Genomic DNA, 26,478 nt, shown 5'->3' on the forward strand with positions numbered 1-26,478 from the left:
TTTTAAAGTTTTAATACATTTGGTTGATGAGTCTTTTAAATTTTTAAAGTTTTAATGACTTTGATTAAAGAAGCTTTTTAAAATTTTAATATTTCAATACTTCTAGTTAGAGGAGCCTTTTAAATTTTTAAAGTTTTAATACCTCTGTTGAGGATGAGCTTTTTGAACTTTTAAAATTTCAACTCCTTTATTGAGGATGAGTTTTTATTATTTTCCTCTGATAATTTTTTAACACAAACAAAATAGGTGTCTTTTGTTTTTATACAATTCATATTTCACAAAAAATGTGCAAAGAAGAGAAATTGTAGACACTTAGTTTTGTTCGAGGTCTTTTCGATATTATTGGGTCTCGAATTGCCTTTTGATATTAGATTTTCAAAACAATTTTAAGCCCAAATTTAAAGGTTGAAAAGTGTTTTTTAGCTTTATTTATGGTAAATAAATAACACAAATTTTGATTTTTTAAAAGATTGTGATTTTATTTAGATTTGAAATTTAGAAATTGAGTTTGATTTTAATAAGTCTTAGGAATCAAGTTTCTACAAGAAGAAATAAAATTTGACAGGATCTTGATAGATTCAATTGGTATTAAAGTTTTTTAAATTGAAAAGGAATTCAATCATTATATAAAGGGCTCAATTTTAGGCTTAGAGAATCAAGAAACAATTAACATAATCAACAATTATCAAGCAACACAAAACTTGAGTTTTGAAGGAGAAGTTCACAAGTAAAGGGAGAAGAAAATCAATAAGTAATTGGAAGAGAGAGAAACAACAAAAAAAAATGAAAGAAAATGAAAATTTTGAGATTTTATAACTCAACTAAATTGCTACCATTTTGACCTTGAAGAAGAAAAGGATCCACATGTTACCCAAGCCCAACCCAACTTAAATCGCAAGATTTTTCTTTTTTTTTGTTTTAATTTTTTTATGCTCTCTTAATTTTATATGATAATTTGAGAATATGAAATTTGGAAATTGTAAATATTTTGTACAATATATATGTATGATTGTTTTGTTTAATTATTTTAGAATTAATTTGAAATGTATAATTTGGAAATAAATAAAAATAACTAAATTGATTTCTTTGTCATAAGATATTTAATAAATCTAACGACGGAACCTTTTTGAGTAAATAATAAGTTTATCTTGAATATTGTTAAAGTGAGTTTTTTTTTTTTTTGTGAAAACCTAAAAACTCTTTTTAATATTTAAATATTGAAATATTGAAATTAATAAAAACTATTTTTGATTAAGACTTAATTAAGATAACATAAAACTAATTTGGTACCAATTTGTGGGTATTGTAAATTTGCTAAAACCTTTCATACACTTAATCAACTTTCGAACTCAATTATGTTGATGTAAGCTAAAATTTATTTTTTTTAGAGACCCTTAGTTTAAACTTAAGATAACCATAAAAAAGATGATTCACATAGGTGACCAATAATATTTAGATAAAAAAGATTGGTAACGATTTCATATTTTTGTATTTAATAAGCAAATTCTCGCACTTGAGCATTATGCCACCTTATCAAAAATTATATCTATAGAACCTCCAATTTGGAAATCATATTTTTTTTCTACATATGAAAGCTTATTATGTATTTGATTACACTTTGGCCAAAAGAAAAATAAAATGTTTGATACACAATAGAAATATTCATCAGTCATCCACAAAGTTTAATTATGACATAACTTCAAATTAAAAATTTTAATAGTCTTAGGGACCACACTTAAAATTAATTGCGATGTGTACATGAAATTGCTATTTTCCTTCTTGTTTGTAAATAAAATGTGTCAAAAGTTAATTTAGCCGCTACAACAATACGAGATAGCTTTTTCCTTATTCTCATAAATTTTACCTCGTTTATTTCAAAATTTGGATCGACAAAAACTTTTAGAGTAGACTTTTAAATTCTAACAAAATATTTCGAGTAACAGAGCATTATATTTTTTTATCAATAATTAACCTAATCTTGTTGGAAATTAATAGATATTATTTTTACATATTATTAGTCACATTACTTGATATTGAGACATTTGCCACCTCAATTTTCTCTTCCCACTCCCGAGGTAGGTATAATCTTTGGGTATAAGCTTTTCATAATGTTTCAAATTTTCTTGAAAACTACCCTAGTTTTGGTAAATGTAAGGGAAACTGGAAATTAACTTGTTGCTTTAATTTCATCAACCAACCTTCACATTGCCTACCAAACCAACAAAGTTATTGTACAATTTTGTTTTTTTGTAAGATGAGGCATTTACTAAAATTTGATTATAGATTTGAATTTCGAACAGCCAATTATGTATTAATGAATTTGTTAATATTTTATTTGTTTAATCTCTCTAGGTCATTCTATTTTGACAAAGGCAGTTAGTGGTTAAAGAGATGGATCAGTGGCACAATAAATCCCAATTAAAATATATGGTTGGACCGTTTCAAAATTGCCATGAAGATATGAAATGGACTGTTTCAAAATTCTGTCAAATTTAGAGAATAAAGTTTTTTTTTTTTAAGTTACAATTACTGAATGATTAATATATAAATTAAAATATAATTAAATAATTAAATTCATACACAATAGGACTTAAATAAAAATCTCAAAATTTAAGGATTTCCTCTTTATAATTAAACCAAAGCCTCGTTCACACTTGGAGAACAAAGTTTAAAATATAGGAGATTATTAACTTCGCATAATTCAAAATTTTGACCAAAAAAATGCAAAATTCCTGTTTACCTAAAATTCAGTTTGTGAAATAGAGAAGTGGTTTTGAAAAATAGGTCAAATGTGTAGCTAAGTCTCTTCAACTCACCTTAAAAAAAAAAAAAACTTCCGTACAAATGCTTTGACTCAGTTTGACGCTATCCGGTGTTCGGGAATTGAAATTTTGAAATGCAAATGCTAGTAGGGACCTTTTCCACTTTCTCTAGTTATAGTTTAGAGTTTTGCTCTCATGAATTTGATTTTACGAACTTATCATAAAATTTTGACGTGATTTAGTTATAATCGATTCAAACTTTGAATTTGATATTTTAGGATTAAATGATCAAGTTTGACAAAATATAATATTAATAAATAATATTTTAATTAAATTTTAATTTAAAAACATATTTAAATATAAAAATATTTTAATATTTGAAAAATAATCCTAACTTAAATGGACATACCGAGCTTACACTTGAGCTTTATAGGCATTAACTGGCTCGAGAGTCCAATCCTACTTGTGAACACTACTTGTATCAAAAAAATTAATTATAAATATTTAATAAGTAAATAAAAGGAATATTTTTATAAAATATTTTGACTTTGAACTTTTTTTTAATCAAATAAAAAGGTATATTGATAAAATTATAATTGTTCTGGTATATTTGATCCACCATCTTAAGTCATCAATTTGAACTTTATCCTTATATAGATTTTGTTTTAAATATTTTAATTAAATAAAATTTAATTTTCAACACACAGCCATGCCATGTTGGATTGTGATGCTAGGTCTCGGATTAAATCCCAAGTGTGCTGCCTCAGTCTTGTGTCGGGTTCACCATAAGACCTCGTGATTCTCCTATTGTCAACCTCGTTTATTCCTTCCATCATCACATCTATGTGGTTTTTTGAGAAGCTTCTAAGTTGAAGATTTGTCTGTGTGTTCCACATCATGGCTAATCCCCCACTCTGTCCCATTTAACTCACCCCAATACATGCATTGAAAGCACATGCATCTTCTTTTTATTCTTTTGAACTTCCTTTTATGTAGGTTTGTTTCACTAAGGAAAACTACACGGGATTTCTCTTTCTTCAACAGCTGTTGAAGAGCTCGAACTGTATGAGGATTCCCAAGCCCCCGATAGTTCCACACAAGGCACCTCACTGGTATTACTGTCATTGTTGCACTTTCATCAAATCTCCCTCTCTCGGGTTGACTTGTTCCCTCACTGTTTGTTTCATTGTCAATTGTATCCAATATTTTATCCATCCCTCGCTTTCCCAGACTTGTCTGAATAGCAATCTCTTGTCTAGCAGCACGTCTTGTTTTTTTCTTCCATGTTGTTCTACCATTGTGACTCGTTGTCGACTCTTCCCGCCCCTCTTTAATCGAGTTAAGCTTGCTATTGTTACCCTCTTGGCTTCCAAGTGTAGTGGAGGTCCCCAGCATTTTTGTCACATGTGTGTTTTAAGTGCACGTTTTTTGCATGGCTAGCAATGTTTCCATACATAGCCTTTGATGAACATGGGTCCCGCTCATTTCTAGCTATATCCTCTCCTGCAATGCCACCTTTTTTATGTATCACGTGCAACTTGCTTCAAATTTGATTTCGAAATTGTATCTGCCACTGCCAATCCGTCCCCTGGATCAAGGGTTTACTCGTTCCTCCGCTGATTTCATTTTCCTGATTTTTTGGCAGATTTATCTCCTCCAATCGATTATCCTTCTCAATCACATCTTGGTGAGGCCGTACTCTGCTATGCCCACCTCCATGTAGAGTTTCCTGTTCCCCTCGAACACTTCCGTTGTTATCTCCCAATTTCCTCGAGAACATGTTTCCAGTACCTGTCCAATCTCTTCCCCAACCTATTCGTGTGACAGTACTGAAAGAGCCGTACCCTTTTTTAACGGGGGACACATGCAGCCAACTACCATAAAGAGAATCAGAGTCTATTCTGTTTTCTTTATTCCCTGCTAATCCACATTCCATACCTGTATGGCCAAGATTACCACATTCATAACAAAAGGTTGGCAGCCTTTCATATTTTACTACTCCTTTTATCTTATTTCCTCCTACTTGAGTACCCAGTAGCACAAATCTTCTCAAAGGGTTTCTGATGTCTAATTCCACTCGAATCCTTACAAACTTCCTCCACTCCGAATTGTTCCTAGTTGGATCAAAACCTTTGTAGTTCCCTATTTTCTCCCAATTATCTCTCCAACACTGCTGTCCATCCATTTTAGGGGGAGATCGTATATACTTACCCAAAACTGAGCTTTCGTAAAATTATATTCCAATGGTCTGAAATCCCCATTATACTCAGTGAAGATCAAAAGCTTTTTTTCAAAGGACCAAAGGGAGCCATCCATAACCCTCATTTTGTCTTTCTTCGAGCCGAACTTAAAAATGAAAATACTGGAATCCAATATACTAACTTGCAATTCGATGGTAATTCTCCAAATGAACTTGAAATCATGGCTTCTTTGTTGAAAGTGCGATTTGTTAATAGTTTACCCACTAACCATTTCTCTCCCTCCTCTACATTCACAGTATCACACTCGGTTCTTATCTCAACTCCATCATTCTCGTCCTCCGTTAGTTTCAGGTTGTTCCAAACCCCTTCCGAACCTTCTGCCATCACACCTCAAATGATATGTAGATGACACTCTCGAAACTCGTAAGAAAACTCAGAAAACTCAACCAGAAACTAGAACTCCTCCTATAGAGTCAAAACCTCCGATAACAGAAGACACAAACAATGGGAAAATGTGGACCACTCTGTGGGCTTTTGATACTCCAAGCAAGGTTAAGTCCCTATTTTAGAGAATTTATCATGGCTATTTACCGGTTTTGGTAAATTTTCAGAATAGGAAATAGAGGTGAACAGGATGTGCTTCATGTGTGGAGTAGCTGATGAAACTGTGATGCATGCCATTAGAAAATGCCCATGTGCGGATCAAATCGGGGAAGCTATGAACGATGACCAGCTAAGCCAGAAAGGAACCGATGATAATGCAGAATGGGTGAAAAAGATTTGCCTGTCAAGTAACCAAGAAACCCTTCATACCTGTATGATAATCGCATGGGTGGTACGGAATGAACGTAATAACGTGTTGCATGGGGATACAAAGAGGAGCCTGAATGAGATGGTGGGGGTTCTCCCAGAGATACATAGAGGAAACTAAAGCCACACAGGTTACAAACGATGGGGTCCAAAGCATACAGCAGCGTTGGCAACCTCCAGAGGAAGATATAGTCATGGTCAACTTTGATAGGGCAGTGCAGAAGCAATCGCAGAGAGATGGGGCTGGAATAGTGATCCGAGATTCCATAGGTGCAGTCCTAGCTGCAACAACCATCCGAATATCAGCTATAGGGGGACCCTTTCATGTTGAAGCTGAAGCAGCTTTACTAGCATTGGAGTTAGCAGCAGAGCTGGGTTTCACAAGAATAATCCTTGAAGGTGACGCACTAAAGATTATTAAATCCATTGCTGGGAGAGAAGCTGAACTATCACGAGTGGGGACCATAACATAGGTTGCCAAACAGAAAATGAAGCAATTCTGTATCTGTCATGTCCAACATAGGCCAAGATCATGTAACAAGGTAGCCCACTTATTGGCAAACAGGAGTTTAGAGGATCCAGATAGAAACATTTGGATAGAGGAATATCCCACTTCTATATCTAATGTTGTACTGGAAGATTGCATTTCAGTTTATGAATGAATGAACGAACCCTTTCTTTTTTTAAAAAAAAAAAATAATAATAATAATAATTTCAATTTCAATTTTATAGTTATAATTAAAAACTTCAAGAGTTGATAATTTTCATAAAATCAATTCCTTAGAATCAAAGCTATGCAAGCCAAGGGAATATTATATAACCTACACCTAGCATGTTTTTGAAGTTGAGGCGTGTTTGACATTCTTAATTCATCCATGGCATAGTGAAGGAGATGGGATGGTGAGTGGTGCGACCTTATTTCCAAATATCTTCTTCAACGTAAATCGATCATATTTCTCTTTTTTTTTATATATATATGTTTGCTCTCATCTTATCTACTTACTTCCACAATCATTTATATTCCTATCCAAGAAATAAAAACATGCTTTAAAATACAATAAAGCAAAAGAAGAGCTTTAGTCTTTGCATTTGAACCCTCAATTTCACCAAATTAAAACTACTACTATTTTTTTCTTACTTTTATTTAAATGAAATTATCCATATTACTGTTAAAAAAAAGGTTAAATATATGTTTAGTCCTTAAACTTTAAAAATTTTTGTCACATTAGTATCTTAAAAATTTTTCTCGAGGGACTGGGGCCCACTCACCACCGTTATGCTATTCATCTAGCGTATGTCATTTCCATTAATCCTTTGCTTTTTGCTTTGGCCTTCGTCCTCCGCGGGTTCTCCAGCAAATACTTTCCCTAAGTTTTTGTTTGACCTACGTGATTAATTTGCATTGCATGGCTCGGGTTACGTGTAAGTTTTTTCCAGTTGGTTTTTTTCCCATTCACGTTTTTCCTCCCAATTTCCTTACTAGATACCTCTTCGTTTTCCTCCTTTTGACCTCCGTTTTGGCCGATAGGTCAGTACCTTTGGGAAGCTAGTCATGTCCGAATTGCCATCCTCACCAGCTGTCATGAATACATCTGCTTGCTTGTTAAGATTTTGGCCCACCACAGGTTCCACAATCATATCATCTTTCTTAGTTTCAGAAGGCTTTGTAGCCTTTTGAAAGAAGGCAATTAATGTGGAAGGCCCACCGCGTGTCTCATGCCTATTTTTATTAAATGACAGCATCTCTCCCTCATTATCCACATGGTTTTGCACGGTATCCCTCCTAGTATGTTCCGTTGTTATCTCATTTATGCCCATGTTTAAACTTTTAATTGTTCCTGATATCTCGTTTCGTGATTGAACAGTGCTTGTCATGGGATTCTTTGAAACTCCTTACTAGACTTTTGCTCTTTCGTCACTTGTTCCCCCTTTGTTCTGCCATCCTTCCACGTAAGCTTCACCTTTTTGATTCCTTCCTTCATTTGCCACCCTCGTCTGGCCAACACCCTTGAAACTAGCAGAGTCGCCCCTTGCATGTCTCCCTTTTAATGGTGAAGGTTTATCTCGCTCCCATCCACAGCACAAGCTTCCATTTTACAAGCAGCATCAATGTGTCTAATGATGCCGCATTTGTAGCAAAAGTTGAGAAGTCTTTAGTACCCTAGCCTTCCTACTATATCTGGGCCATTCATTCCTTGGAGTATTATTGCTCTCCGAAATGGTTTGCGAATGTCAACGATAACTCTGAACCTTAGAAATCTAGTCCATCCGCTTCTCACTAGTCCTTCATCTACCTCAAGCAATTCACTTACTTTCTCCCCTATGCATTTACCAATATCCTGGCATATCATTCCTTATGGGAGTCCATAGACTCTTACCCAAAAACTGGCTCTGTGAAACCTGTAATCAATAGGCAGAGTCGCGTCTTATTGTCCTCCATCGTCAAAATATGTTTGTCGAACGTCTACGATGCCCCACTCAGAATTGTACTCTTATCTCCCTTCATTGCAAATTTGAAAAGGAATAGGTTCTCTTCTAACTGAGATATCTCCACTTCTTTCGCTGATCTCCTTACAATCTTCAAAGTACTAATGAAGGCATCCTTATTGAAGGATCTTGACGTTAAAAGCTTAACCACTATCCAACTCTCCTCGTCTGTTTCTACACATTCTAGTAATCATTCATCTGGTCGAACCCTATCTAGCTTCTCTTCTGTGAATGATAAGTTTTTCCACAAATCCTCTAACTCATCCGCCATACTCAGTCCACCTACCGTACACTAAAAGTACTCATAATCTAATGAAAAACTAGCCCCCAAAGACTTCAGAGAAGTGCTTGGGAGAAAACTCTTGCAAAGACCAAAACTGGACTCCTCCCAAATCAGCAGACTCCCATGCTTTTCATAAACTTGTTTTTCTGTTCTGTTGGTCTCTGTTTCAATATTTTGATGAAATTTGCACATGAAAAGAGGATCATTCCATTGTGGGGGTTACCTGTTCTTTTTGTTGCTTTAATTTGTCCAATCCCTTTATATCAATAAATTTTTTTTCCTATGGAGAATTTTGCTCAAGAATTTCTTTGAATTCCTCCATATGGTTTCTTTTAATTGTGAAAATTCTAAAAAAGTAGTATTCATTAGAACTATATAGACACATGCATGTTATTCACTACTTGTTATTTGTAAATACTAACATTAACAAAATTATTTTTTATTTTGCTACAGGATTTTTTAATTTTTTTTAATTTTTTTTAATGTAAATCTAACCAATGAAGTGTGTGAAAAAATAAGAATCTACAAGTATAAGATGTTGATCTTCAATAAAATTTCAAAGACAAATATGAAGACAAAACTTAGCCTATAATCCGAATGCTTATAAGAAATTAAAAGTGGTTAAATTTAAAAAATACATAGCATAATATATCTATAAAAGAATAAAGGAATAATACCTATTCATTTTCAAACGTACAATTTACATATGAGAAATATACAAATTTAACTTAAATCAGTTGATTAATGGAAAAATCAATCATAAAAATTTTGAAAACAACTTAAAATAGAAAAAGTAAAGTTAGATTTAAGAAGTGTGAATTTACTTATATGAAATCTTGAAAGAAAATTAAAAAAAAAAAAAACATATATAAATTTCAGCTTAAGTCACCTGATCAAGCAAAAATGCAATGACGAAACTGTTGAATTCGATTTAAAACACAGAAAAAAAACAGTAAACTTAAATTTCGAGGATTAAGAATTTACGCATTAATATATGAAACACAAGTTTCAGAAATCAAAATGACTAAATTTAAAAAATGTGCTATGCTATGGCATGGGGGTCTATGACTTTATAGTTTTGTTTCTTTTTTCTTTCCCTAGTTCTAAGCAAATTAACTTACTAGTTGATCCTAAAACGTCCTTGTATTTGATCCATTGTCACTGCCTTCGTGTGTAAAAATTGTTTCAGTTTTTCTGAGGCACTTTTATTTCTTTGTAGTTAGGGAAAGAAAACCAGTAGTCCAAGGCTTACTTTTTCCATGGTATATAACAGGTCTAAACTCAAAGCACTCAATTTGTACATTTTGATATTTTCTCCTTGAGTTTCCACCTTGGAATCTTGGAAAAGTTGTTGTTTCTTTCAATGATGCTTGAAAATGCTTCTTCTCCAAGTTTGCTTCCTTTAAAATTACTCTTTCCCAATAGCCAGTAGGTGTTCAAATAACAAGAAAAATATTTTTTTGCCTTTTTTCTTTTTAGTATTATCTAAACAAACAATTTGCGTACATCAGTTCTAAGCTGAAAAGCCTTCAGAAAAGTGAGCTGAAGTTTTCTTTCAATGAGTTACACATTACTTTAGTCACTTGTGAACATATTTAAGAAAATTACATCATAGGAAACAATCAGATTCATTCATTTTCCAATCACTAGCACTTTTTTACGAGCAAATATTTGTATATCCGAAAGAAAGGCAATACAAAATGTAACAAAGTTACAACTGCAAACCATCGCAACGTATAGGTATGGGAATCTGATCGTTTAGATGAAACATTTTAAAATCAAAACATAAAGTCACCACTAATAATTTTTTTATAGGTGTGATTAGCAATTTAAAAAGTTTATTTTTTTAATAAAACCAAAAACAGATTTAAGGATTACCAAAAAGATAATTTTGGTTTTTGAAATCAAAGATGGGTTTAAGAGTCGGTTATGTGTAAGGGAAGATTAGCATTCCTCAACACCTATTTCAAAAATAATACCAATTAATTGTATGTTATCTTTAATTTTGAAAAAAAATAATCCTAACTTTAATATTTAAAGATAATCCCTTGAATTTCATTTACTTTCACAAATTTCCATTTTTTTTTATTTTTCTATTTAAAAAATGCAACTCTTTTTCCTTTTGGATTAAAATAGAAACCTTTGGTATTGAAACATTTACTTAACTCTCTTATATTTAGGCGAAATCTTAAAAACATCCATTTATTTTAGGGTTTCTGTAATAATCCATCAAAACGAAGATAATATTCTTCATAAATATCATAACATATAAGTCCGTGAACTTGATCACTCGACATGGAGTCGCTACCAATCTTTTTTTTTTGTTTAAATGAGATTGGTCACCTAATTTAATTTTGTCTCATTTTTTTAAAAAAAAGTTTCAACTTGACTTAATAATATTTTTAAAAGGTAGATTCTAGTATACAAAACTAAGCTAGGCTTGGGAGTATAGTTACATATAAAGAATGTTATAGCACCCTTATAACACCCATCAAAAGATGGTACTAACTATTTTTGTGTTATCCATTTAAACATAAAAAATTTACACATGTTAAAAATTATTCTCAATTGACTCTAACATTTTAATAAAAAATTAAGAGAATTCTCTTATCTTAAGAGTATACAAGAAAATAGTTATTTATATTGCAAAAGCTTTGTCGTTGGATCATTTAACACTTATTTTATTTTTTATGAAATCTTAAAAAGAATTTAATTTTAGGAAAAAAATTCATATTTCAATTTTTCTCAAAAATTTGAAATTATTTTAAAAGGAAAATTTATATTTTAATTCTTTCTTAAAACCTTTAAAATTGTTTTCATTTAAGGAAAGATTGATATTTCAATTTTTGCCTTAAATTTTGAATTTATTTCCTTTAAGGAAAGATTGATATTTTAACTCTTTCTTCTAATTTTGAAATTATTTGTTATAAGAAAATTTTGATATTTTAACTTTTTCCTCAAATGTTTAAAATTTTTTGGGTTAAATAATGGAGTATGAAATTGGCCTTCAAAGGTTTCAGTCAAGCCCTTGATTATGGCTTGGCCAAACCTTTTTTAGTCTTTAAACCCTTAGTGTTTGATCCATTTTTACTATGTTGTTGCATACATGTTTAATTTACGATATGTTTGTAAATATGCTTAGGTCTTGGTGTCAATATTCATCCATATTTCATGCAATAAAGGTTGCATTTTTATTAATGACATTTTAGTTATTTTGTTACATGTGTTCATTATGCAAACCCTACACCCTAAACAAAACCTTTAACCATAAACTAAACTTCAAACCCTAAACTCTTAACCTAAACCAAACCCTAAAACATAAAATAAACCTTAAACTTTAAACCCTAAGCCACATCCTAAACCCTAAACCCTTAACCTTAAACTAGCCCTTAAACCATACCCTAAACCCTTAACCTTAAACTAAACCTCAAACCTTAAACCTTAAATCTTAATCCAAACCCCAAACCCTAAACCATAAGCCCAAACCTAATTAAACCCTAAGAATCCAAACTAATCTCTAAACCTTAAAACCAACACTTGACCCACTTCATGCATCTGCATCTCATTTTACTAATTTGTTACCTACATTCTTAAATTGTTATGCATTTACTTTTTGTCATTCATTTTTCACTATCACACATGTATTATATATTGTTGTTCTCATGCATACCAGTTTATGTTTTGTAAATGAAGTTTTTCAAGCAAAGTGTTTTAAGATAAAATAATATCTTAAATAAAAATAACATTTGAGATCTGACCTAAAGATAAAAGAACTCTCAATAATTATCATTTATGCAAGGTATTATTTTGGTTTTTTTGGGATAATTTAAATGATCCTAAGTTAGAGACATTTTTAAGCTTTAGCTAAATATATGAGGGTGGAACAAATATCTCAATACTTAGGACTTTTTCATCTTGATCAAAAAATAAATTATTTTTGCGTTAAAAAAATTAAAAATGATTTACATTCAGAAGGAAAATTTTAAAAAGAAAAAGAGATTCAATTTTTGGAATTAACAAGTAAAAGTAAAGAATTAACCTATAAACATTAAAATAGGACCATTTTTACTACAACTAATTGGTATCATTTTCAATGGGTGCTATGGTGGTGCTAATACTTCATCATGCTTAACTGATTTTCAAACTCAATTCCGATTTCACAAATTGTAAATGTTTTTTTAATAAATTTTAAACTTATTTTAAATGTTTTACTAAAATGATAAAATTTTTTGGTGGTCACTCATACCTTAAAGAAGAATTAGTGGCGAGTCCTTGATTTTGATTTCTTTTGAAAATGTTTTTTACTTCATTTTTTCCAAGTCCAATGGTCAGATTCTCGAACCCGCACATCGTGACTATTTAGCTACTTTACAAGGGACACATTTTTAGATAGTTGAGCTAAAAAATTGACTGTATGTTATCATAAATTTTGATTTAATGGTTCTAGTTAGTATTTAATCTTAATTGTTTAATTTTAATTTTTTTAGTTTTCCTAAAGGAAAAAATTTTTAAAAATAATAATAAAAAAATGTCTTGACTTCAATTTTCTTAATTCAAAAAAAGCATAATATTTGAAAAAAATCAACATTTCATCATACTTTAATTATGTTATTTAGTTTAAATTGTTGTTATTTACTTTATTCTTAATAATTTTGGGTCATTTAGAATAGGGATATTTTTGAAAAATGTGAAAGGTATGTATGTTCCTTCATAGACACTCATATTTGCATTACATACACAAGCTTTATACTTAGGCTCTAACCCTATTTAAGAGGAAGTAAAGTAACTATACTTTCATGAAATGAACACCTTTTCAATGGCTAGTGAAACATTTTCACTCAAATTAAACTTTTTTTACTTGTAGCCAGTAATGAGTGAAGATCGGTGTGTCTCATTAGTTTATGGTAGATGATAATGTGAAAAGCAATTTGGGAATCTTTAGATGTGTCAATTCTCGACCTAACATAATGAACTTTAGGGAGCCAGCCTTAGTTAGAGCTATGCCATACCCTCTTTATAGAAATTACCCTAAGTAACATGAAAGAACGCTTCTTACCTTTCTCATTTAATTTTTTGATAATGTGTTTTTGTTGCTTTTAATAAAAAAAAGAAAGAGAAAATTGTTAGGAATAGCAAAAGAACAATAATAAAAAAAGGTAGAAAATAAAATTAAAAACAAAAACAAAAAAAAAAGAATAAAAAGCAAAGAAAAAAGAATGGAAAGAAAAAAAAATGAATTGCTTGAAGAAGTTAATTTATTTTTTTGCATTGCATTTACATTTTAAGCTTTCCTTTTACTAATTTTTCTTTTTTTTTTGTGTGTTTTCTTTTGTTTTGTTTGTTACATACATCATTCTTAACATAAACCACAGAGGTATTCATCTTAGGTAATTTATCAGTAAAAGTTGTCATGACATTCCAAGAATCATAAGTGGGGTTATTGATTAATAAGTCATTTTAGGACATTAAGGAGCAGTTAAAAAATAGACATCTAATAAAAAGAGATTGTCTGATGAATGGGTATGCTGCAAGTCTTTCAAAGTTTGTTCACTTGGATTTGAGGCAAAAAGATATGATGGATTTAGAAGACATTTGAAGTCAGTGGGAATAAGAAAGGAAAACCTTCATAGCCAAATACGAAGACATTGCCTTACTGGTAATGGTAAAACCTAATGATCAAGTACTAAATGTTGTGGTTAGTTTTTAAAATCTTGAATCCTGATGCTTCACATTTAATAAAGAGGACTTAATGTCCCCCTTAAATGAGTATTTTACCTTACTATGCCTAGATTTACCCAAGCCCAATAGAATGTATTGGAAAACATATAAATTGTCAAGATAGAAAAAATTGGCAAAGTTAATTAGGGTCAATGTTCAGGTGGATGACAGGAAAAGAAGGGCTAGCAAAGGAATACTATAGACATTGTTACAAGATGTAGGCTCCAAAATCCTAGGAAAAATTGGGCTATGGACATCTTTGCTTTCGTAGTTTATGGTTTAGTGATTTTCCTGAAGGTTCTAAGGTATATAGAGGTTTCAATGATCGATTTTTTCATACAATTGAAGCAAAAAATTAATCATTCATTAATGATTTTGGCAAAAACCATTCAATCATTGAATCATTGTTGAAGAAAATGAAAATGAAGGATGATTGGTTGTATCTAGCTATTATATATGTAGATCAAAGCCATTTTTAAAGTACCAATTGAACTTTTTTTTTGTTTTAGACAAAGTCTTTTGCACCTCTTATTAAGCTCAATGCAAAAGAGTTCCTTCGAAAGTTTTTTAAGGAATAGTGGATAGTGTTTCTTAAGAGCTTAGAAAGGGATACGGTGACTTAGAAGGCACCTTGGATGCGTCATGTCTCAATTATGCATAGTTGTGGGAATCATCCTTTGATCCTGTTGGTTGGAATCTGAGAAGCCACTAGTTATGTGTCGTTGATGGCTTAGATGTATAGTTTTAAATATTTTATTAAAAGTATAAAATTTTTTATGACCAATCACACCTTATAAAATGATTAGTGGTGACTCTTCGGTTTTAACTTCTTTTGAAAGTCTTTTTTTTTTCATTTTTCCCCAGGTCTAGCAGTCAAATTCTTGGACCCGCACGTCGTAACAAATAGTAATTGTAACAATTTAAACTTTTTCACAATGAAATCATTACTATAACTATGTTCTTGTGACACAATTATTTGCTACTATAGAATCATCATATATAATACGCACAAATTGGTAGCAAGTAATTTTTTGGCAAGAAGTAATGTTCTTGTGGCAATATATAAAATAGTCACTACTATGAGACATTGTTATGACAAAAAATAGTTTGTCACATAATACTTTACTTTTTGTTTCAAAAATTTTTGCCATTATTAAACATAACATATTACTGTCGACCATATGTCATCACAATTACAAGTTTATCATTGTGACAATTGTAATCATCACTATTGGAAAATTATAATGACTAGAAATTGGTTTGTCACAATTTATATTGACAAATTTAAGAAATTAAATTTTTTGATTGCAACAAAAATTTGTATATTATTAAATTATTTTTTATTACAATAACAATTGTAAAAGGTTTTTAAATATAAATATATTCAAACTACTAATAGTAAAAATTCATCACTAATGTTAGCATATTAATATATGTTTTCAAAACATAAAATAAATACGACGAAAACAAATATGAAAGAACCTAAAATAATTTGATTAAATTTAATTTTTATCAATATTTCCAATCTCACCTTAGGTTGAAGTGTAGTATACATCAACTGAAGGTTCAAAAGAGTTGCTTGTTTCTTTTCCTGCTATGAGAACTGAATTTCATTTGAAAAACAAAAAGAAGGGTAGAGCCAGGGGTTTGAAAAGATGTGACTGGTAACAAAAATAAACACTTAAACTTTCTTATGCATACCTTTTGAATAATATTTTAGTAAATTACTTGTTTCAATGGGCTGGTGTTTGATTTTTTAAAGAATTTAATAGGCTCATTTTAAACTTTAAAAAGGGCAAACCAAAGCTAAAAGTTTAACTAAAAAAGAAAAATCCTCAAACGTGAATTTATCCTCTTGAATTGCCATCTAAAAGTTAGGGTTAGAGGAGAATTTTTAACTAGGTAGCAATTCAATATTTACATATTGACACACAATAAATAAAAGACAAAGAAGCACAATATAAAATAAAATAAAATAAAACCTTAGTCATCAAAATCTGTTGAAAAATAATTCTTTTTGTTTCTATCTTAGCAAGGAAGTAAGGATCTCACATGTACTATTGTTCAAATCTTTATTCTAAGGTAATTTTTTTACTTAAAATCTTGTCTTTATATGATTAAAATATTCATACTTTAGTTTTACTTTGATTTAGATAGTGGATTATTTTTCTCGGGAATTGTAGTTTATGATTTTTTTTATAGTTTAAAATTATAAGTTTTTTACTCATTAAATAATTGAAATAAGGGTAGGTGTGTGTTCATTCTGTTGCAAGGATTTAGGATGGCCAAATCAGAATTTGAAGTCTTTGTTTTATGATTATGTTATTTCAGTATTTTGGATGATTTGTATAGAAATAGTTTTTATTTGTTCTTTACTTGGTTTTAAAAATAATAAATTTATTTTTGATACCCTTGTTTATATTAACTTTGTTTTTTGATACCATTGTTTATTTATTTATCTCAAGTAAATTAAATTTAGAATTGTTGAGGGATATTGTAGAACTTTTGAATTTTATGAATTATGATTATGATTATGATTTGTAATTGAAATTTTAATTAGTTTTCAAGAACAAAATGATTAATATTTTACGATGCAAGTCTTTGGGAAATTCAAATTATGCACAACATGAAACTCTTCACATTGTAAATGAGTCTCAAGTTGCCCACATAAGTAATCAATTGCCTAATAATCTACTTAAGAATTCAAATATCAAGATAAGTCTAGAAGGACAAGTTTTTGCTTCCATAGGTTATGTGACTTTGAAAAATATATGTAGCAATATTTTAATTAAGTTTAGTGATAAATATGATTGTATATAACATAATATGTTTCTACTTGTAAATTTTTTTTAATAGGTAATGGAACTTCTAATAAAAAAGGAAGGGGACCAATGAAAAATACAAAATTGACCAAAAAGAAAGCCAAAGGTAAAAAACTTGCTATCCAATTTCCTCTTTCGTACTATAAAGTATGTGGTAAGGATGCCAATATCTTTAAGGCAAAAGTAACAAATTGTATTCTGGAAAATGTACCTCTTTAAGTCACTAATTGAAAAAAAATTCCTCAAAATGATATTAAGATAATATGGATCTTTTTAAAGATATGTTCTTTTACAAATACAAAATTTAATATGATAAACAGTTGGCTAGTTTTTGTGAACTTGTTTCCTTTATATATAGATATTTTGCATTTTATGGTTCATATAGGTAAATAAATCCAAATAAGCTCCATATAGTTTTTTATTATGTTTTCAATACTATATTATCCTAAATTTTTTATTTGAATTGTAAAACAAGTTTACCTTTTTTGATCATACATATCCCTATGAAATGAAACATATGAAATGAAACAAGTGCAAGCTCAATATAAGAATTGCCATTATCATTTCTACCAAAGCTATCTCAAAAGCAATAATTGTCCAATTGATGTGGATCCAAATGATTGGCAATGGCTAATCACTAATAAATGGACTACAAATTTAATATATTTTTTTATTTATGCTATAAAAAATTTTTTTATCATAATGTAGGCCCAAAGTGAAAGAAACACAGCTAACACTGCATGAAAATGGAGATTTAGTGATTACTTTTTAGCGACATTTTTAAATAAATGCTACAAAGTTTCGTGTTTTTATAAGGTTAACGGCATTTTTTTATAAAACACAACTAAATTCTTATATAGCAGCATTTGAATTTCAAAACACCACTAAAAATAAAATTTTATGGCATTTGTTGATCTAAAAGCCGCTATATACTTTGATTTTTATAAATTTGGTAGCATTTACATAAACGCAACCAAAAACAAAATATTTTTTGAGGTTATTGAAGGCGTTTCTGGCTAAAAATACCTTGAATAATCTCAAAAAAAAGGAGGAGATTATTGAAGGCATTTTTCGTCAAAAACTCCTTGAATAATTCCCTTCAATAAACACCATGAATAACTCCATTCAACTTTTTGTAATAGATTATTCAAGGTATTTTCTAAAAATACCTCAAATAATCCCAAAAAAAAATTGAAAAGGATTATTGAAGGAGTTTTTGGCCAAAAACACCTTGAATAATCTCATTCAATTTTTTGAAAGGGATTATTCAATGCGCTTTTGGCCAGAAATACCTTGAATAACTCCATTCAATTATTTGTAAGAGATTCTTAAAAACATTTTCTAAAACGCCTTGAATAATCCCTAAACAAAATTAGAGAGGATTATTGAAGGTGGTTTTAGTAAAAACTACCTTGAATAATCCCTTTCAATTTTTTTAATTAAAGGAGATTATGCAAGGTATTTTTGACCAAAAATACCTTGAATAATCTCCTTTAATTAAAAAAATTGAAAGGGATTATTCAATCTAAAAAAAAAAATAGAAGGGATTATTATAGTCTTATGAGGTATCATCCCATAAAACCTTATAACTCTCTTACACATTTTTCTCATATCTAACCCTATAGAGACTTCATCTATTTATAAACATACAAACTTGCCTATTAAGAATAATTTTTCTTTAGAATTCTTCTTATGTAAGTCAAACTTACCTATTTAAGAATATTTTTTCTTACAATTCTTCTTTTACCAGGCTTCTTTTTTATCAAGCAATATCTAACTAATCACAAACAAATCTCTTATGGGATTTGAGTCATTATTCTTAACAATCTTTACCTTGACTCAAATTCCATCAAATTATCTATCTTTGTACTGATATATGTGGCTCCACCTATAATGAAAGTCTCACAATCTTCTCTTATATGTCTTCACGCTTCATGCAAACTGATACTCAATCATCAAAACTTGAACGTGAACTCTTTTCTTGAAAAAAGGTCCTTTAGGCTTGCCTCTTTCCATGACTCGAACCTTTAGTTCTAATACCACTTGTTAGACTAAAAAGCCCTAATCTAATCACACCAGCGGAAGCGAAATCAATCAATTAATCACATAAATAATAATAATTTAACGTGGTTCGATCCAATCGACCTATGTCCATGGATGAAAAATAAGATCTATTAGTTATAAAGAATTACAAACTTACATCCATATTAAGCATTCACAATTAATACTTTTAGACTCTCCCAATCTCCTCTAATTCTATGGAGTATTCTTAATCTAAATAAATACATACCCATATGCACCCATGCACCATACCTATGTGAACCCTTTCAGTTTTCTCTAGTCTACTCACAAACATTCACACCACCATACCTATGTAAACTATCTCATTCTTTTCTAGTCCACTCAAACATATACACCTATAAGGACGTTAAATCCCTAATAGTCCTATAGGGTGTCTATCTCATAAAATCCTACAACTTTCTTAAATCTTTTTGTCATACCTAACTCTCTAGAGACTTTATCTATTTATAAGCATACAAACTTGCTTATTAAAAATCTTTTTTCTTTTAGAAATTTTCTTTTGTAAGTCAAACTTACCAATTAAGAATCTCTTTTCTCTTAGAAATCTTCTTCTGTAACTCTTTTTTTTATCAAGTAATATCTAACAAATCTCAAACAAATCTTTTATGGGATTTAAGTTACTATTCCTAATAGAAAAAAAAAACTCATCTAAAAATGTCTAAGGAATGGTTAAAATACGGTGAATTGACAAAAATTTAAGTAATGGATGACAGATTTGGGTTCAGAGTGAACAAGTAGATTAAAGAAAAAATAAATTAAAAGCAAAAGTAACATGTTGCTTATACTTTTATTTTATGAAAAATGTCATATGATAGATATTGATTAATATCTATAATTATTGTCTCATACAATTGGGCCCAGCAATAACTTTTATTTGAGCAGCCTTGCTTTAACAAATAAAAGTAACTATGCTTTCCAAAGAATATAATTAAGACAGCTAGATGATGCCCAATGTCATGTTCCTGTGGGAGTGGTGAATTAATCTAATATTGTATGTTAAAGTTTTGCTAGGTATACAAGAGTCTATTTAGAAGGATTATGACTTAATTTTTGTGAGAATGAAAATAATAATGAAAGTGAAATTAGTTACTATAATAGATTAAAATTAATAGTAGAATATGTTTGGATGTAAAAGTGATGATGATAGTAGAATGAATTATAATAAAAAGGAAAATGAATATTAAAATTATTAAATTAAAATTTTATATAATAAAAATTTTAATTATTTAATATTTATAAAATTAATAAATTATTATAAGTTATTAAATTATTTCTATGTTAAACATTTTTGTTAATAAATAATTAAGAATTAATAAATTTATCGTGTAAAAAAATCGTTTGAAAACTTTTAAATAAAAAATAAAAAATGGACAAGTGTTGAAAAATAAAACAAAGGGAGGATTATTAAAAGAGGAAGAACTTTGTGATTGAGCTTCACAAATTTTCACTGGACCCATAAGGGTCTCAGTGTGTAATCAGTGTTACGGAACGGTGGAACGCTTAAATCAAATCAAATCAAATCTCAATTATTCAGAACTGTGAAAACTTCCTCTGCTCTGCTACCATGACCCTAGACATGCCATTCACCCCAAAAAGTCCATTTCTGCTCCATGGAGTAAAAATTGCTGTTAGACAAACTTTTGCTATTTTGAAGATTTTCATCTATAACAAAAATTGATAAGTTAATTCACAGGTAGTCAAAAAATTGAAAAATAACTGGAAACCACATAAAAAGAACTGAAACTTCAAAACATCATATATTTTACTAATATAGTGAATAAAAGAAAGGAACATTAATTGGCTTCATATATTTCATTCAATTACTTGATCATTTAGAAGATCGAAATGTTCAAGAGATTATATATATAATAATCTTTGACATTCTTTCTTGATTAATCATATCCTTGAATATATATTATTACTACTGAGTACTGACATAGTACTGCTAGCATTCCAGGGGGGCATGTCCAGTTCCCTTGCCAAAGGTGGCTAGCTAGGTGTATATACTATAAATACTCTCCGAAAAAGCTAAGAGCGAATCCCAAGTGGATCGTCTTGCTGTGCTGGTATAGGTAGGTGACCTTTCTCTTGCAAGCTCTTGACTGTTTCATATAGGCACTGCCTCACAGGTGTGAACTCCAAACCCAAGTCCTTGAGCTTTTGGTTTGAGAACTTGTAGGGTTTTGCTCTTGGGTTCCTCTCATCTGAGCACCTGCATTATCAAATACCAGGATTACAGCATCTTATTTTCCATAATTGGATGAAAATGTAGATTGAAAACAACAAGGTACTTTCATGAAAAATGCACATCAATATGTGGAAGAAATGTGAATTATTTAATTTTTTTGCTTTTTTTTCTGCCACTTCCCATTGTTAGGATTATTTGGTTTGATTTGGTAGGAGTCACGTGTTTTTCAGCTACCCTTCCATTTATCCCGTTCAAAGACAAAAGCCTAGATCTATTTAATTATAGAATAAGTATGAAATTCTCAAACACCAATCCTCATAGGAGGGGTAGGAGGGACCCATTTTTGTCCTAGCTGCAGCCTCAGAATTCAGAAAGCTCCATGTTTGTAATTCAGCTGGTGGGTAGAATAGAATATCCATTTAACCCAACTCTTTTGATAATTTGACAGACATGGGGGTAGGTGAAAACCCTTCTCCACCACTATTTTTATTAACTTCCAAGACATAATCGCTTTCACCAAAAATCCACTTCTTATCCGAGTAGTGGGTAAAGATTATGCCCTTTGTCAAAGCTGCTGCAACCGACTGCACAAGAAACTGAAAATTTTCCATTACATTTTCATGGACTAGATTATTAATTGATCTTTATAGAAGAGGGACATCAGTTTCTTCCTGTCATTATCATCGAACAGCAAGGTTGACGTTTACAAATCAACAAGTTATGGATTATCTGCAAAGCCCTCGCTTTGAAGTGTGGCTGAGGGTAAGGTCTTAGTTTTATTTCCAATGTCAGGTAAAGATTACCAAGCAAAAATACGTCTTGGTTTTCAAACAATTGACAATTCAAATTAGCCAATTAATTAATACAATGAATGAGACATCCATTCTCATTTTCCAAAACGTGTCCCATCTTTAAAATTAAACTTTCTAACCAGCACGGCAAAATTTTATTTCCTAATATTTTTATACAAAAAGCTGTGATCTGATAATAAAAAAAGATTGTAAGCGTTGAAATTTGATATTTAGATTTGTTAGATACAATCTTTTAAAATTAACAGCAAGAATCAACTTATGTAAATTCTGAATTCAAATACTTGACATTTTAGTAGGTCAAAGAGTGTGGAAATAGACGAGTTCTTCTCCACCTATATAATTCTTGATGGAAAGTAATGGAATTGGGTGCAAACTAACAGAAAAATAACAGCTAGCTGGACTGCATTTTGATGTTGTTTCACTTTCTTAATTACTTCAACTCAAATATTATCCTGTTCTTCCACTAATATTTTATGCCATGTAAATCTCAAGGTGGACCCTATTATTTCATTGTTTTATGAACAAAATCTTTGATAAATCCTGATTATGCCTTATTTTTCTTATGTTTCAATGACTAGAATGATAAAATAATGTATAAAACCTTTTTAAGTTTGTTATGATGTTAACCCAATTTGCCAATTGAAGAGAAAATTGAAAGAGCTGAGTTAAGTGTTGACCATTTTGTGAAGTTCATATGGTAAAAACAATGTAGATAAGTAATTAGCAGTAAAAAACTTACCTGGTAGGGATGGGATACTCAGGCAAGAACTTGGTTAGGATCTCTACCACCTCTCCACGGTGGAGAACGCTCTCGGCGCAGAGGTATCGGCCTGAGGCAGAGGGATTCTCAAAGACAAGAATGTGCGCTAAGGCAACATCTCTAACATGAACATAGGCTTGAACTGAATTGGCATAGGTCTTTGCTGAGCCGGTTAAGTACTTGAGGATGTGAACAATGCTAGCATTTACAGTTGATTGCAGCAATGGACCTAAAACCAAAACTGGGGCTATCACCACAAGGTCCACCCCTTTTTCCTTGGCTGTTTCCCGGGCTGCCTGCTCTGCCACAGCCTTCCCGTAACAATACCAATTCTGCAATTTTGTATGAAGCATGTGCCAATCATTGAATCCATGTTTTATTGTATTTCAAAATTCTAGACTAAACGGCTATTAATCGTTTCAAAAATTTCATTAGCTCTAATAACTAAAGACCAAAATAATAACATACAAGGAAAATGTAATTAAAAATTTATATATATATATATAAAATATTAAAAATATAAAGTAGTATAGTGATTTTTTTTATTCCAAATATATTTTTTCACTGCAAAGCTGATTGTTATTTGTTGTTACAGTTGCTGTCGTTATTTTTATTCAAAACTTAATCAGGTTGTTAATTTTGGGGAGAATTTGGGGTTTGGCATAAGTAATTAGTAATTACAGCCATAAGGAAGAAAGAACTAATGTGACCTTGGTATTCTTGCAGAACTCCAGGTCACTCCAGCAGGACTCATCGACCACGACATCAGGACTCCTATTGGGGTCCATGTACACGGCACCAATCGAAGACGTGAACACCACCCGTCGAACCTTGGCCTCTGCCGCTGCCATTATCACATTCTTAGTCCCATTCACGGCTGGCTCCACCATTTGTTCCTTTCAATTAATAAAAAATCATCACTATATATCATATCTCATTAACACAAACACAAACACGAACAATTTGCAACACACATATCGCGTATCACAATTTTTTCTCAGGTATCAATAACAATCAAGTATATATATAAAAATATTACTTCTTAAAAAAAAAAAAACATTGTTTACAAAAATAATCAAAACCAATAATTTTGAGTTTGTAAAAGAACTTCTAGTATTTAGTTACTAAATTTTTTTTTTTTTTATCTTGAAGAGATATTGATCTAATTTAAATTATAAATTATATATTTAATAAATCTTTTACGTATTATCAAAATTTTGACATAAACATAAAAATCTTTTGAACTAAAATTAAATGATCATTCAAATTTATATTGTTTTGTTATAATTAATTAAGTTATCAAATATTTATTTTTACCAATTAAGTCTTTATTAAATGAAATTCAATTAACCGCAAAGACTAATTTTCATCCAATCAATAATTTAATTAAGTAAAAATAAATATTTAAAGACTTAATTAGATAAAAATAAATATTTGAGATCTCAATTTATTATAATAAAATAATAAAGATTTAGATAATTATTTAATTTTTATTTAAGTGTTTTTCTTATATTTAAGTCTAATTTTTTATTGAACTTTATCCACCTTTCTATCAAATTTTAAATTTAAATTTTTATTAAATTAATTTTAATAAAAATTTTCATAAATTTCATCCAAAAGAAAGAATTTTGTGTAATTTTTTTTATAATACATGAATATTGTCAGATTCTTCTAAGTTGTATCCATTGGGAGGGTGGCCCACTATGCCATTGTTAAAGCTGCACTTTGACAACAGGACCCACCATATGACAAAATTTGTTAGTTGGAAAGCATTATCCAAAAAACCTCATGAAAATACATTTCAACTTGGTCTTAGGTGAGCTGTGTCCTTCAACTTTTTGGACAAAGAGGAAGTAAAGTTGATTGATCTTTTTCTCTCCGAACTTTCTCTAGAACCAAATGGGATCATCAGTAAAAGAAAAGCAAATTAATTAAAACATTAACAACTTACAGGATCATCAGTCACAGGTGAAGCTGTGTGGAAAACTCCATCACAACCAATAATGGCTTCTTTAAGAGACTCGTAATCAAGAAGATCAGCTCTGTAAAGAGTTAGTCTCTCATTTGCTCCTTCAAGCTCTCTCAGATGAGCATTCTTGGGATCATCTAAAGAAAAACCCAACTTCCAGAACGTGTTCATAAAACCATTTAACAGAAAACAAATACTAACAAGAAATCTCTCCTTAGTCTTTACATACATAAAAGAAAGAGAAACCAACCTGGGTTCCTTACTGTGCCTTTGACAGTGTAACCTTTTTCAAGAAGAAGCTTGACCATCCAGGAGGCGATGAAGCCACCAGCGCCGGTGATACAGACGGTTTGGCTACAAGGGGAAGAGCTGTCAACTAGCATATTTCGTTTATGGGAATTTGGAATGTTGTTGGGTGATGAGATTCTAATTTTTTATGTGAAAATTTGTCAACGTAACCGTCTTTTTTTTTTTTTCTTTTGATGCTGTGGTTTATTCTTGTTTGGGATGGCACTGAGGTTTGTATTTATAGGGCAAAAAATGACTACCTTACCTACCGCGCGCTTGTGAATTAAAATTAGAAGGGAAGGTACGCTAAACATCATAATTTTAACACGACAGGACGTGATATACAAATGTAAAAAACAAAAAAAAAAAATATTATAATTTAAAATTTTAATAAAAATAAAAAATTATATATATTTTATATTTAATATACCGATAAAAATTATGATATAATGATTTTTATATTTTACATATATTTAATATAAAACAAATGCAATACAAATTATCATGTCAATACACTCCTATTATATATTTTGTCATTAGCTTCTTAGGTGATATATAGTAAGTTGTTTTTGGTGCCCACACTGCTTTGGTTTCACTTGTGAATTATTATTATTATTATTCAAATTTAGGTAATAAGCTTTATCTAGGTTTAACTAAACCTTTTCTTTATATTGAAGAAAATAGTACAAGGGTATTATGGAGTATAGTATGTAGTGTAATCCTTCCAAAATTCATCTCCTAATTACAATTTCCACATTTCATTCATATACTTAACACATACTTAACAAGATTATGTTGAATTTTGAACAAATTTTTTTAGAAAATTATATCAATATATATAATATAACCGTCTCGATCTTGAACTTTGATTCAATTGATCATGTCTAAATGTGAAATTAGAAAATATTTTTTATTTTATTAAATTTATATATAATAATTATTAAAATTTTAAATCGTGTAATTTTCATTTTTTTCGTATCATATAGCTTTATCATATTTAAAATTATTGAATTTAATCATGTTTTCACTTACAAAATAGGATTTTTTTTGTACAAAAAATTTAAGAGTAGATAAATTATTCAGTCTCTTAGATCAAGATAAAATATATCATACCTGATAACTTAAAACAAATTATTACAGATTGTGCATCTGAGGTGATCCCAACAAACAATCACTAATAATATTCAAATTCAAAACTTTTTTATCCAAAAATATAAATTTTAATCAATTGAACTAATCACTTTTTAATTACAAAATAAGAGTTGCTAATAGTACGAGGTCCAGACCTTATTGTCG

General features: G+C 30.2%; 1 protein-coding gene across 1 annotated transcript; it reads right to left on the minus strand.

Annotated features, from left to right (window-relative positions):
* Positions 1-20,943: 20,943 nt before the first annotated feature.
* LOC111280911 (cinnamoyl-CoA reductase 1-like) lies at positions 20,944-25,395 on the minus strand. Its single transcript, XM_022868449.2, has 5 exons — positions 25,145-25,395; positions 24,877-25,031; positions 23,636-23,821; positions 22,905-23,257; positions 20,944-21,377 (listed from the first exon to the last, which is right to left on the minus strand). Exons 1-5 carry the CDS (start codon positions 25,275-25,277, stop codon positions 21,194-21,196), a joined length of 1,011 nt encoding a protein of 336 aa, XP_022724184.2. The 5' UTR covers positions 25,278-25,395; the 3' UTR covers positions 20,944-21,193.
* Between the last annotated feature and the right edge of the window lie 1,083 nt (positions 25,396-26,478).

This window comes from Durio zibethinus, chromosome 28 (genome assembly GCF_047325235.1).
Source record: "Durio zibethinus cultivar Kanyao isolate XHJ-2024 chromosome 28, ASM4732523v1, whole genome shotgun sequence".
Classification (NCBI taxonomy): Eukaryota; Viridiplantae; Streptophyta; class Magnoliopsida; order Malvales; family Malvaceae; genus Durio; species Durio zibethinus.

What these genes read in the sequence shown, in the direction of transcription:
- LOC111280911 (XM_022868449.2), bottom strand. Translation starts at nt 25,277, where the DNA reads ATGCTAGTTGACAGCTCTTCCCCTTGTAGCCAAACCGTCTGTATCACC. An exon ending in AGTTCTGCAAGAATACCAAG is followed by an intron (nt 23,258 to 23,635) that starts GTCACATTAGTT and finishes ACAAAATTGCAG; the next exon opens with AATTGGTATTGTTACGGGAA. An exon ending in GAGTATCCCATCCCTACCAG is followed by an intron (nt 21,378 to 22,904) that starts GTAAGTTTTTTA and finishes TTGATAATGCAG; the next exon opens with GTGCTCAGATGAGAGGAACC.